This window comes from Narcine bancroftii, chromosome 1, assembly GCF_036971445.1.
Source record: "Narcine bancroftii isolate sNarBan1 chromosome 1, sNarBan1.hap1, whole genome shotgun sequence".
Classification (NCBI taxonomy): Eukaryota; Metazoa; Chordata; class Chondrichthyes; order Torpediniformes; family Narcinidae; genus Narcine; species Narcine bancroftii.
The window spans coordinates 423,668,972-423,681,674 of NC_091469.1; the positions used below are offsets into that span (position 1 = coordinate 423,668,972).

At 37.8% G+C, this 12,703-nt stretch overlaps 1 protein-coding gene across 5 annotated transcripts in view; it reads right to left on the reverse strand.

The window, feature by feature from the left end:
* The window catches only part of LOC138751620 (dual 3',5'-cyclic-AMP and -GMP phosphodiesterase 11A-like), a 272,213-nt gene that overhangs the window by 92,202 nt on the left and 167,308 nt on the right, over positions 1 to 12,703 (reverse strand). For all 5 annotated transcript variants that reach the window (XM_069914141.1, XM_069914140.1, XM_069914143.1 and 2 more), the window contains 2 exons: positions 8,123 to 8,173; positions 381 to 527 (listed from right to left, as the gene is read on the reverse strand). In XM_069914141.1, the coding sequence (XP_069770242.1) occupies positions 381 to 527; positions 8,123 to 8,173 (198 nt within the window). The remainder of the gene's footprint in view (positions 1 to 380; positions 528 to 8,122; positions 8,174 to 12,703) is intronic.

Genomic DNA, 12,703 nt, shown 5'->3' on the forward strand with positions numbered 1-12,703 from the left:
AAATAGGTAAAAACATGGAAGTTTAAAATTGACATTCCTCTCCATTAGTTCACCAATCCATGCAACAGGAAATTTCAAGCAACTGGAAAATTCACTTGTCCAGCAATTTCTAATCCCCATAGGTGCCATATACCAGGGGTTTTACCGTAATTAGCAAACTTGCACTTCAGATTTATAAAGGAACTGGATACTGAAGGATAAATGGCAGAATTAATATCTGCCACAACATGGGATGAAAGGTCACTCACTTGAAACATTCACCTTGCTTTTCCTCTCTCCACAGATGCTGCCTCATCTGATGAGTATCTCCAGCAGTTTGTGGTTTTGCTTCAGATTAGAAGTACCTCTGCTTTATAATCTCCCACACATTTTCTTCCTACCTCATAATCTACTTTGAATTTCTGTACAATCCCCAGCTCCATGAACATTCTTAGTGAGGCTGTGATCATTCCATCATTGTCGAGGGAAAAATCATTGAAGAAAAAATGAGCAATTCCCAGCTCACTCACTGCAGGAAGTTTGGCAGCCTGGATAAAAGAACACAACAGTTGAACAGCACATCAAGGATGAAAACAATTATTTTATGCAGTTCTCATTGACAAATAGCACAGCAGACAGTCACATGAAAACCAGCAGAACGTTCATCCTCTTCGTGATATCATTGCCCAGAAGTTCATGATCATCCCCAGCCTACCCTGCTACCAGTGCTGTGGTTTGAGGAAACCAGATATTGTACCCTGAACATTATCTGTCGGCTGGATACCAAGGGAGGAGGAGGGACATTTAAGCTAGTCTGAGGACACTACAAACTAATCTCTTGAGAGGAAAGTGCATGAGTGAACCGTGGTCTTCAGAGCTAACAGACTTGGTGAAATCGTGAAGTAATGGTGTTCAAGGGGAGTGTAAGATTCACAAGACTGTGAAGGTCTTGGGTGAATGATGGGGTTTGGGGTGTAATGGGCTTTTGGAGTATTGAATAGAGTTTGGGTAAGTGATTAGATTCAGAGGAGTAATGGATTGTATGGAACTATGGCAAGCGATGGAGTTCAGGAGAGCATGTAGGGTTTGGTGGACATGTGCATCTTGGGTAAGTAACAGGGTTCATGAAATTATGTGGGCTCTGGATGGGATTATGCATCTCAGAAGGAATTGAGAAAGAAAGTAAAGTCTCAGGAAAAGTGATGCCCTCCAGCATGCATCATGCCCTGCAAAAAGACAAGAGTCTGACTTAAGCATGGACGTCTCCTCTTATTGCTTTTATCAAATTCAACAGATAGAGTACCTCTGATCAAGCTCAGGTTCAATTCCTACCAGCCATTTTGTGGAAAATGGTTGGTTGGATGAAGATAGTAGTAGCCATGTGATGCAATCTTACTATTCCTTGTGATTAATCATTGATTAAGTCCTTGTGCAGTTAAAAGCTAAAGTAAGATCTATGCAGTGCAAACATGAAATGTTGAAAACATGAAAAAGCTTAAATGGCATGAATTAATTTGTTGGTGACCAGTAAATATGGATGTGTGGTGAACAAGAATGTATTTATTAAGGGAGCTAATATTATCAACATTAACAGAACAGATGTCTAAGTATTTCAATACATTTTCATATGAAGATTTAATTCACTGCATTAATAAAAACATTTTTAAATACTCAGTTTTAGTTGCATGAAAACTTTATCATATTGTCATTGTTTTCAAAACATTTTATTTTCACTTTGAGGAAATGTACTTCATTGGCCAGCATACACTCAAGGAGCATTTGGGACAAGCTGAGATTTTAACTTCAAAGGTGTGGATAGACGTTAAACTGGCAAATATTCATCGACGCACAGATCAAAACGCTCACTGAATTGAGGCAGCATAAGGGGTTGCAGTAAAAGCATGAGCAGCAAAGGCTCATGGAGAAAGCAGAGCCACAAAGGGATGCACAGAAGGGAGCAGAGGTAGGACAGGACAGATAACTGAAAAGGAGCAGTGTATGGATCACACTTTTTTAAGCTGATGCATGTAGAGGCAAGTACTGAGTTTTTTCTGATAGTACAAATAGCAGATTGCTGAGACAATGACAGATGTGTGATTTTCTGGAAGACTTGTTCTATTCTAGATCTGGTAGTCAGGGTTCTTAAAATCAAAACCATTGCAAGATGCAATCTTCCACCAATTAATGTGTGACAGGTGTACAACCACAAAAAGGATTCCTCAGAAGTTGCTGTGGTCCTCTTGCAGTCATTCAGGATTCCTGATATTTTAGAACTGAAAGCAAACTTAAGGTAAAATTGTCAGGAGATGAAGGATACCCACTACAAACTGGGCTAATGACTCTGTTTCAAAAACCAGTAAATAACACTTAATACTGCTGTCACAAAATGAGATGATCATCAGATGTTAGTCAGATCTGGAGGTACCCTTCAATACATAAGAGCAATACTAGAATATGAAACAAAGCCTTTTATCCATTGAGCATGTTCCACCATTCCATGAGGTCAAAGCTGATCTCTGATATGATTCAATTGAACCATAATTATGTCATTTCCCTTATTACATTTCTGACAAAAATACATTGCAAATTTAACTTTTAAAATTAACCAAATATCAATTCCAATTTGAACAAATGAGCTGTAAATTTTGTGAAAACAGTTTCTGTCTTGATAGGTTTTGTTTGTTGTTATTCTGATTAGAATACCTGTCCTAAATTTCACAAAGGAAATAATTCCCCTATGTACGCATGGCTTTCATTCAATGACTTGGGAACTTCAAATCACCTTCAGTGCTTTAATTTTAAAGGAATACATCATTACAAGTTTTTACAGTCTTACTACTATTTTATCATTCTCAGAACTATCAACCCATTCCAGCTGTGACAAAACTTTGCAGGGCTTTAACATTATTTCTGCTTCCTTGTGCTTAAAAACAAAGGCAGGCATTCCATCAGTTTTATTTTGTGCTTGTACCTTCCAGTGATCCCCAAAACCTTCAGCTTTTTATCATTCAAAACATTTATTTTATCCAAAAACAGTTATGTTTTGTGAGCTATTTTCCACAATTTTGTCATTTGAAAAATGGATCATCTCTGAATTTCAGTCCTCCCATCTGCTCCAAGGCGGCAATTGGCGGGAAGGGATGAGAAGACAATGGAATTGCAGAGGAAGCAATCCCTGTAGAAAGTGGAGAGGGGAGGGAAGAGAAAGATTTGTCTGGTGGAGAGATACCATTGTAGATGTCAGAAATTGCAGAAAATATATTGATTGGTGGGGTGGAAGTTAAAGATAAGGAGAAACCTGTCCTTTTGGCACCATAGTAAGGGAGTGGCCCATGGCAGTTTTACAGGAAATAGAGGAGATGTAGGTAAGCCATGTTTTTGAAGAAGGAGAACATATCATATTGTCTGGAATGGAAGGCCTCATCTTGGGTGCAGATGTGGTGGAGATGGATGAACTGAGAGAAAGAAATAGAATCCTTTCAGATGCATGTCTTCTCATGTGAACTTTCCACTGTTCTGCCCACAATCACTATTTGATTTTGCTCACTAATGCAATTACCTGGGGGTTGGAAAAAAACATCAGCTCCCTAACTAGTTCCTTGGAAAAGGAAGCATTTGAGCTAGTTCATGATAAACATAAATTTGTGAATATGAACCCTCAGAAAGAATAGTCTTCTCTGGGAAACAGACACTCGACACAGGTTGACTGACTGCTGCTACCAACATGTAGATTGTAGCGGGCTGCACTGATAGACAAACGAACCAGATCACGGAGATGCAGGGTCGAACTGGGTTGACATCACAATGGTCATGGTGGGAGGGGCCGAAAAGGATTATGGGAGTGGTGCTGATAAGCTCTTGGAGTGCCAGTAAAGTCAGTTGGTTGGTTCAACTCACTCACAGCTTCTGTGTTTTTTTTTCTTTTGTTCACTGCACAGCACACCGACCACAAGATAATAAAATATATAAATTAGTATTGGAAGGATAAGAATGTTGTGAAATATTGTGAAGAGGATTAAATTTCACACATTCACAACTTTTTGATAATGCTTTATTATGTCCCAGTAGCTAGGGTGGTAAAAGTGTGTAGCATTCTCATCTTATGTTGCAACTCTATAGAATTCTGGTTCAGTCACATTTGGAGCATTGTGTACTGTTTTAGTTGTGGTGTTAAAGAAAGGATGTGGAGGCTTTTTGGAGAGGATGAAGAAGAGGCTCACCAGCATCTTGCCTGGATGAGAGAGTATTAGTTATAAGGAGTGTGAGAGGTTTAGCAGAAGTTCATGAAATTACAAGCGGCATGGATTGAGTAGATGGTCAGAGTATTTTTTCCCCAGAGTTGAAATGTCAAATTTTAATAAAAATTACAGCACTGCTGGAGCTGCCATAATGGCAGTGCTGGTGCAGACACAGGAGAGCGAGGAGAGGAGACAGAGCGCTGCTCAGCAAGGTCCTATCGCCCATTTGTAAAGCCGATGGCTTCATACAAGCTTCAAACAGCCAGTTAAAGGGGCTGCTGTGTTTCTTTAATCCTGCAACCTCTGAGGTATGTGTCCAAGATGGCACCATCTGTGCTAGCTGCATACCACAAAGGAGAGTTTCAGACCAGCCTAGGGCACCAAAAATAGGGAGAAGCTTGGGAGACAACCATGCAGGGAGGGTGACCATGGCAGCAGAATAGCAAGGGGCTCAATGGCTGAAGGACTTTCACAGGTTGCGAGCAGCTGATGAAGACCCCACACAGGCTGCAGGAGACTAGCTCATGGGAAATAGGTATCAGAATTCGACAGGGTGCTGAGTGCAAAAGAGACTCCCAAACGGCCTTGGGTGCTGAAGATTTCCTGATCATATTGGAGGCTTGGACTTGAAGTTTTGGTTGCCAATAGATTAAACAGATGACTGTGCGACTGCAGAGGCCACTGGAGGTGAATCCACAGACACTCAGTCTCTGAAGGGACTCCCCTTTGCTTCTCTCTTATTGTTAGGAGCACCAGGCAATGCTTGTGATGACCTTTTGTTTGCCATACAACGGAAAAAAGTTGGAGTACATCATATACAATTTATATGTATTATTATGTGACAATAAAAAGGAACCTTGAACTAGTCAGCATAGATTTAAGAGTGAGAGGGAAAGAGTTTTAAAAAGATGTACAAGGCAAGAATTTTTATTCTCAAGGAACTGACAGGAGTAGGGGTGATGGAAGCAGATATTGTTATGACGATTAAGACGCATTTTTACAAGTACATCAATGTGTAAGGAGTGAAGAGAAGTGGATGATGCTTAGGCAGGTAGAGTTAGTTTAATTGGCAACATGGTCAGTACAGCCTGCTCTTGAACTGGACTGTGTTACATTTCATTTTGTCATTTGGTAACCAGAGCCTACCAAATTTACTATTTGATAGTGGATCATGCCTTTTCCATCACCTTATAGTCAATATCAGGACATGAGTGCATTAAACAAATTTTCCCATTAATATTTGTTTGTTATTACAAAAAAAATGAAAAGATTGATCATTAATAAACTATGATCAAATACTAATTTATCTATTTTGTGAAGATTTTATTTAGGAATTTAATCTGCACACTTGATTTTGTCAGTCATAACACAGTAAAAGCAATAACCAATTAAAGTATTTTGGGGAATTCTGTCATGTGAGCAGTGACGGATTGATTATCTGTTTAAAGAAGGATTTTTAGAAAGGCAATATAATTATGAAGAGAATGCAATAGAGTTCTTTTTTTTTTAAACCAAATCCAGTAATAGTAAAGCAGAATGGGAATTTCATTGATGCATTTAGTTTCACAAAGAGAGTACTTATAAAGGGCAAGAGAGGAATGGGGACTGAAGCAATTTAAAAAGTCTTAATTTTTTTTGCATCAGTTCAAAATAATTCGGGATTAAACATCCTGCTTTAGTGTTGTATGGTATAGTTAATGTGGATGTGGAAAAATGTACCATTGTTAAGGGATTGCACAGAACTAAAACATTCTCTTTGAAGGCCTACATATGTAGCCTTAACAAGATGGTGTGTGCATATGTGCCTGTTTCAGATTATAAAGATGAAATGAGATAGTGGGGAGATGTGGGGTAGTGAGAAAGAAAACTCGCAGGGAGAATGGGAGCAAGGGAGAGAGATCAGAATCAGAATTTATTGTCATAAACAAGTCATGAAATATGGTGTTTTGCGGCAGCGTCACAGTGCATCTTATGACATTACTATTAGAAAATAGTAGTACACGAAAAGTGAGGCAGTGACTTTGGTTCATTGATTATTCAGGAATCTGATAGCAGCGGGGAAGAAGCTGTCCTTGTGCTGCTGAATGCTGATCTTTATGTTCCTTAACCTTTTTCACCCAATGGAAACAGAATGACCTGGGTGGTGGGGGTCTTTGAGGATAGAGGCTGCCTTTTTAAGACACTGCCTCATGTAGATGTCCTCGATAGAGTGAAGTCTGGTGCCCATGATGTCACAGGCCGAGTTAACAACCCTCTGGAGTTTATTCTTGTCCTGAGAGTTGGGTGAAGTGTTAGGATGTGTGGGAAGAGCAATGACTGGGACATAAAGCAAGATTCAAGAGAGACATCACAGTAAAGGTGAGAGATTAGAGAAAAGGGACTGTCTGGGAAGAGAACCTGGAGCAGGAGAGATCATCTGTGAAAGGAGAAAGAAAGAATAAAATTGGAAGAGTTTGCTGGAGGAAAACAACTCCCATGATCCATCCATCCAGCTTTCTGTAACCTATTATGGGGGTTGAAAGATTGGAGATAAGGTGAATACATCAAGATTTGCTTTGCCTTTGGCCAAGTATAAAGAAAATGATCATCCCTTCGTTTGAAGTCAATAGATGAGAATCATGAGAGATGCAAAATATGTATTTGATTCAATATCAAATGCTTAACACAATAAATAACGTCAATATTTTATCCTCTTGTGACTGATTTTAAACTTCTTCCCAAACATTGTACTGATTTAGAAACTCCTAATTCTTCCTTTACTCTGAATGGCACATCATCGGGAATAAGAAAAAAATCCAGAAAAATGTCAAAAGGCCCACTTAAAGAATGACAAATTATTTCACATCTCCTCTAAATATGTGTTCGGAATTCAACTCTGATATTTTAATCTCTAGAGTAAATATCATTAATATTAATAGTAAAAATGCAGTGCTGGAGAAACTTAGCAGGTCAAAGATTGAAATAAAAACAACGATGGGATTTCAGTCACTGGATCTGCAGACGTTCATTAATGTTAAACTGTGAAATCCCAGAAAGGACATAGATATGGCACTCAACATCTTTTCCAATGTTAGGCCAAAAAAATAGCCTACAATTACTGAAGACTGGTTTATAAAAGTTGCCTTTGTCCTGATAAGAACAGGACATTAATAGATGTCCAAAATACTTCCAAAATAATTGATGATATCATTAAATTATATTATTCGAATCTTGAACTTGTCTATTTCATATAAATGACATTGCTAATAACTAAACATTTCCTCTTAATATATATAACTTTTTAATAGAAATAGCTATCCATAAAATAATAGCAATAATTTATCAGTTTTGTGATTAAAGTAATTTATTTCTCACATTTACATTTTACTGAACAGCACAAGAGGCAAATATCATAGAAACAGCATGTTCAAGGAAGGTAACATGCAGTAACTCTTTGTATAATAGGGGAATGCAAGCCCTCAATTTGCTTTCTTCCCCCCACCATTTCTGGGTTTTATTGCTTTAATAAATAATCTGCACTGACCACTCTATGGCATTTGGTATTATTCATGTGGCAGCAGAGAGTCAGCAAGCGAATGCATTACATTTAATCATAGGCTTCCAGATTTATAATCAACAACCTGTTTACTAATTTATAAACCTAGTCACGCATGTTGATAGATAAAACATCTTGTGAATGAAATTCCCAAGATAATCTATTATTAAACAAGGGTTCAGCACAATTGAGTAAAAAACACTGACAGTGTGCATCCAATTATTGATTTAATATCTCCATTTTAAAAAATTCAGAAGGACATCTCTTCCAGGATTTAATGGAGGATGTTATTTGAGATGCCTGTTCAATGGAGGTACTATTGGAACTTGCAGTAGGGTTATTTCATGGGATGTTAAAGGAAGCAGTTTACCTTCAGTCGATCAACCTCTACTTTTGAGCATGTTGCATGGTAGGACAGCAACTGAAACAATAAACCAGATAAGTCAAACCAGAATGATATAAAATTGTACAACAGATGTTAAATGAGATCAAAACACATTACTGCATTAACTTTCATTTGAATTACAAATTCATCTTGACAGCATAACAATGACCATTTTAATTTCTTTTCACCACAGTGGCAATGCAACATTTTTTTTCAGCACAGAGAACTGTAAAATTTCCGAACTCTATACAAGTGTATCGCTTTAATAGATTCAAATTTTACCTTGAAGAAAACAAAAAATAGTTCCGCTCAATTATATCCCAATTTTTTTAAAAAAAAATTTTTATGGGCTATCTCAGGAAGAATCCAGGGAGGAGTCCTGGCCATTCCTCATTGGCACTGTCAACACACAGTGTGCAGACAAGTTCAATAAATGTATTAGTTTTCTGCTCAGAATCTAACCTCTTTAAACTTCAGAGCAAATGAGAGTGAAATGAAAATTTTACTTCGTATTATTTTTTTTTAATGAGCTACCTGTGATAACTACACATTTTGCTCCTTGAAATTTCTGTTAAAGATGTGGCAGGAATTTGGTTGAAGCCAGACATTCATGGCCAACATACTGAAATTTCAAACAACTTGCTCTGTACACAAATAAGACATGCATAGAGAGAACACCCTTCAAAACTATTCGGAACCTACTACTAGAGAATATAAATCCTGCACACAACCCTTGATTTCTCTAATGCAGAATGAGGAGGGAATACATCATTTCAACAAATTTGAAATCATTCTGATGAATTATTTATTACTGAATATTCCATAATCAAGTTCGCAGATGACACCACATGATCATAGGGGATGAGGTCCAGTTCCTGGCCACATGGTGTGCCAACAGCAACTTGGCACTTAAAATTCAGAAGACCAAGGAGATCATTGTAGACTTCAGACACATTGGAAGCCACACTCAAGTCCCTATTGACATCAATGGAGTTGTGGTGAATTGGGTATCAAGCTTCAGATTCTTTGGTGTCCACATTTTGAATGATCTCACCTAGTCTCTGAACTCCTCCACCCTGATCAAAAAGGCATAACAGCACCTTTATTTCATGTGGACCATGAAGAAAATACACTTCTATCCCAGGATATTGATGGATTTTACTGCTATATCATTGAGAACATACTTACTAATGGCATCTCAGTGTGGTCTGGCAATTGTCTCATATCAGACTGTAAAACACTTCAGCCGATGGAGAAAACTGCTCAGTGGATTATCAGTATTCAATAGCCCACCATTGAGAACATCTATCAGGAACACTGTCTGGACAGGGCAAAGAGCTCATCAAGGATGCAACTCACCCTGACTATAGACTTTTTGCTCTTCTTCCATCTGGTAGGTGCTATGGAAACCATCGCTTTCGATCCAGCAGGCTCAATAAGAGCTTTATTCCCCAAGGCTGTGACCCTGCTAAACCTTAAATCACAGCTCTGAGTGGAACTGCACTCACATTGTACTCTCAGTACTTTTATAAATTGTTTGCTTGTGGAATGTATTTGTTTTTATTTACACATCGTTATGTGTATATAGCACTTTTTAAACTTCTGGTTGGATGCTAATTGTATTTCATTGGCTTTGTATTTTACTTGGCACAATGACAATAAAGTTAGATCTAATCTTTTTTGCTGTATTTGACCAGTCAGTTTGTTTACATTTCTTTATTTTGTACACATTTCTTTTCCTAGAGTACAGTTTACACTATTAATAAGTAGAAATTCTGCCTGGCCTTCAGGAAAAAGAATCTCAGAGTTGTATGTGATGTCATATATTTTGTCTGATAATAAATTTAAACTTGACTTGAATAAAAAAATAATAACACCTCTTTTTCAATGCGTCCATTTGGAGAGCAAAGCCTTATTCATTCTTTTCCTTCCACACATATATGGAGTAAGCCAATGAATGCAAAGGCTGCACAGAATTGGTTTCTGGAAATCCTACTTTCTTACCATCTTTTGCATCTCCTCTCTCACAGACTACCCTTGTACATAGGAACGCAGTATTAAGATTGGCTGATGTACAATTTCATTCATTTTCCATCTTCATACCATATTTCTAAATATATTTGCAGTTAACAAAAAAACATTCAAATTTAAAATGAACAGATTATCCACAATATCCTCTGATTTCCAACACTAATTTGATCCAAAGCATAACCATATCTTTTTTTTAATTTCTTAACCCCGTTCATAGAAGGTCTATTTCTAATTTTTGGATATCATACTCTTATTCTGAACATACCAGCCAGCAGAAACAAAAAGTCTCTGTTTCCTTATCAATAGCCATTGTTGTCTTCTAATTATCCATCACATTGCATGGAGTTTGAGCCCATCTTATAAAATCTCAGCTTCTAATTTAATTCAGATATTCCTTGTAACATTCTGGTAAATCATACTTCCTTTAATGGCAGTAAATATTTCCAATTCATATTTCCAAGAAATAAACAAAAAAAAAACAAAGGGCCACTCATAGTTGTTGATACAGCACAATACAGTGGGCTGAAGCTACTGTATTGTGCTGTACTGTTCCACATTCCTCAACACTTGTCCCATCCTCTTCTAAATATAATGGCCTGCATCTTTAAGCCTTTTTGAACATTTTCTTGAGTTAAGTAAAAAGACTCGAATCACTTGCGATTTACAGCCATTTAGAAAGCACTTAGATGGATTCTTTTCATATTTAATGAAGATAGCCTTGCACTTGCCTCACAGTGCATTTGCTGCATTTTACCATTTACTTTCTGTTTATCTTCACTTCCATCACCTTTTGCTGGAACACCTCAGTCCTGCATTTAAGATCTGCAAGCAAGACCTGCACAGTTGTAGATGAGGTATATATGGACTCAAATGAATGGTATAATAAATATTCACAGATTTGGCTATTCTATCCTTCCACTGCATTTTTACATCAATTTACTCATACCTGAGCTTGATTCTTCCTTTGTGTGCAATTGTAGACATGCTGTCTGGAAGATCATGCAACAGCAACTTTTAATATTTTTTGTACATTTTTCAGAATGGCCTTCTGGGACCAGCATATGTGTCCATCTGAGCAGAGTTTGGAGTGTGCCCATTAACACAGATTCTCCACCCTTTACAATTGTTCATGTCTGACCTGTCAAGTGAAGACCCATTATTTATCTCATCTGTCTTACTGAGGTGCAGGCAGTTGAGCAACTACACCTTGCAAAAAAAAAAAAAAAAAAAAAAATCCAAGCCCATATTGTCTGGGGTACAACAGCTAATATTGTACATGTGAAGTTACCATCAAAGGGAAAATACACAAACTAATATTGACAACTTGAAAGACTGTTGCATTGTTTCACAAGGAAGATGGCTTTATTTGTCTCACAGTACAAAGCAAGTCAACATAGCTGACTGTTGCATGATATATGAATTGCAGACATTGTGCCACTAGGTAATATGGAACATCATCACCTCACCTTTGATGGTCAGGTTGCAAGCAGATTTAGTGCTGATTTTGTATAAAACTAAATTATGTTAGATCATTGGGCAAGGAGAGCCCTCCAAGGTGACTTTATTAAGGTAGATTCCTTATGATATTATTCATCAGTGCAGTTCCAGGCATATTAATAGTCTGGATTTCCAGACTAAGGGATTGTCCAAATGAATATTAGGATCCTTGATCTTCTGAACTGCAGATGGCAATTGGTGAGGATTAACAACACCACCTATGTATTAACCCCCAACACCAGTGGTCCACAGCTGTACATGCAGTCCCTCACTACAGTCCTTATACATTCATGATTGTATGGCCAAACACTACTCTAATTCCATTTACATGTTTGCAGATGACACTACTGTACTAGATCACATCTCAAAAGATGATGAGATGGAGTATTGGAATGAGATGGAGAGCTGAGTGGCAATAATGCCAGGAAAACAACCTCTCCCTCAAAGTCAACAAAACAAAGGATTTAATCAGCAACTTCCTGAAGTGGAAGATACATTGTATCCATGGAGCTGAATTGTAGATGGCAGAGACCTTCAATTGTTTTTTTTTTGTCCTGGCCCTATGGCTAAGAAAGTGCACTAATACCTCTACTACCTCATGTCCCCAGTGCCTCTTACCAATTTTTATAGATGCATCATAGAAAGTAACCTATTGGGTTACATCACAACTTGGTTTGGAAACTATTCTGCCTAAGACTGCAAGAAACTGAAATAAAGAGATGTGAATATAGCTCAGGTCATCACACAAGCCAACCTCCCCTTCATGGACTCTGTCTATACTTCCCCCATTGGTTCAAGAAAGCAGCCAACATTTTAAGGGGCCCGTCCCTCTTTGGTTACATCCTCCTCCCCTTCTATCTGACAGAAGATATAAACTTGAAAACAAGGACCACTGGATTCAAGGACAATTTCTTTCCCTATGTTATCAGACTCTTGAACAGAGTTCTCATTAGAAAAAGGACCTCCTGATCTCACAAACACTGCCTTCTCATCATCTTCCACTGTTTTAACTGCACTTGTTTATATAACACCAAACTG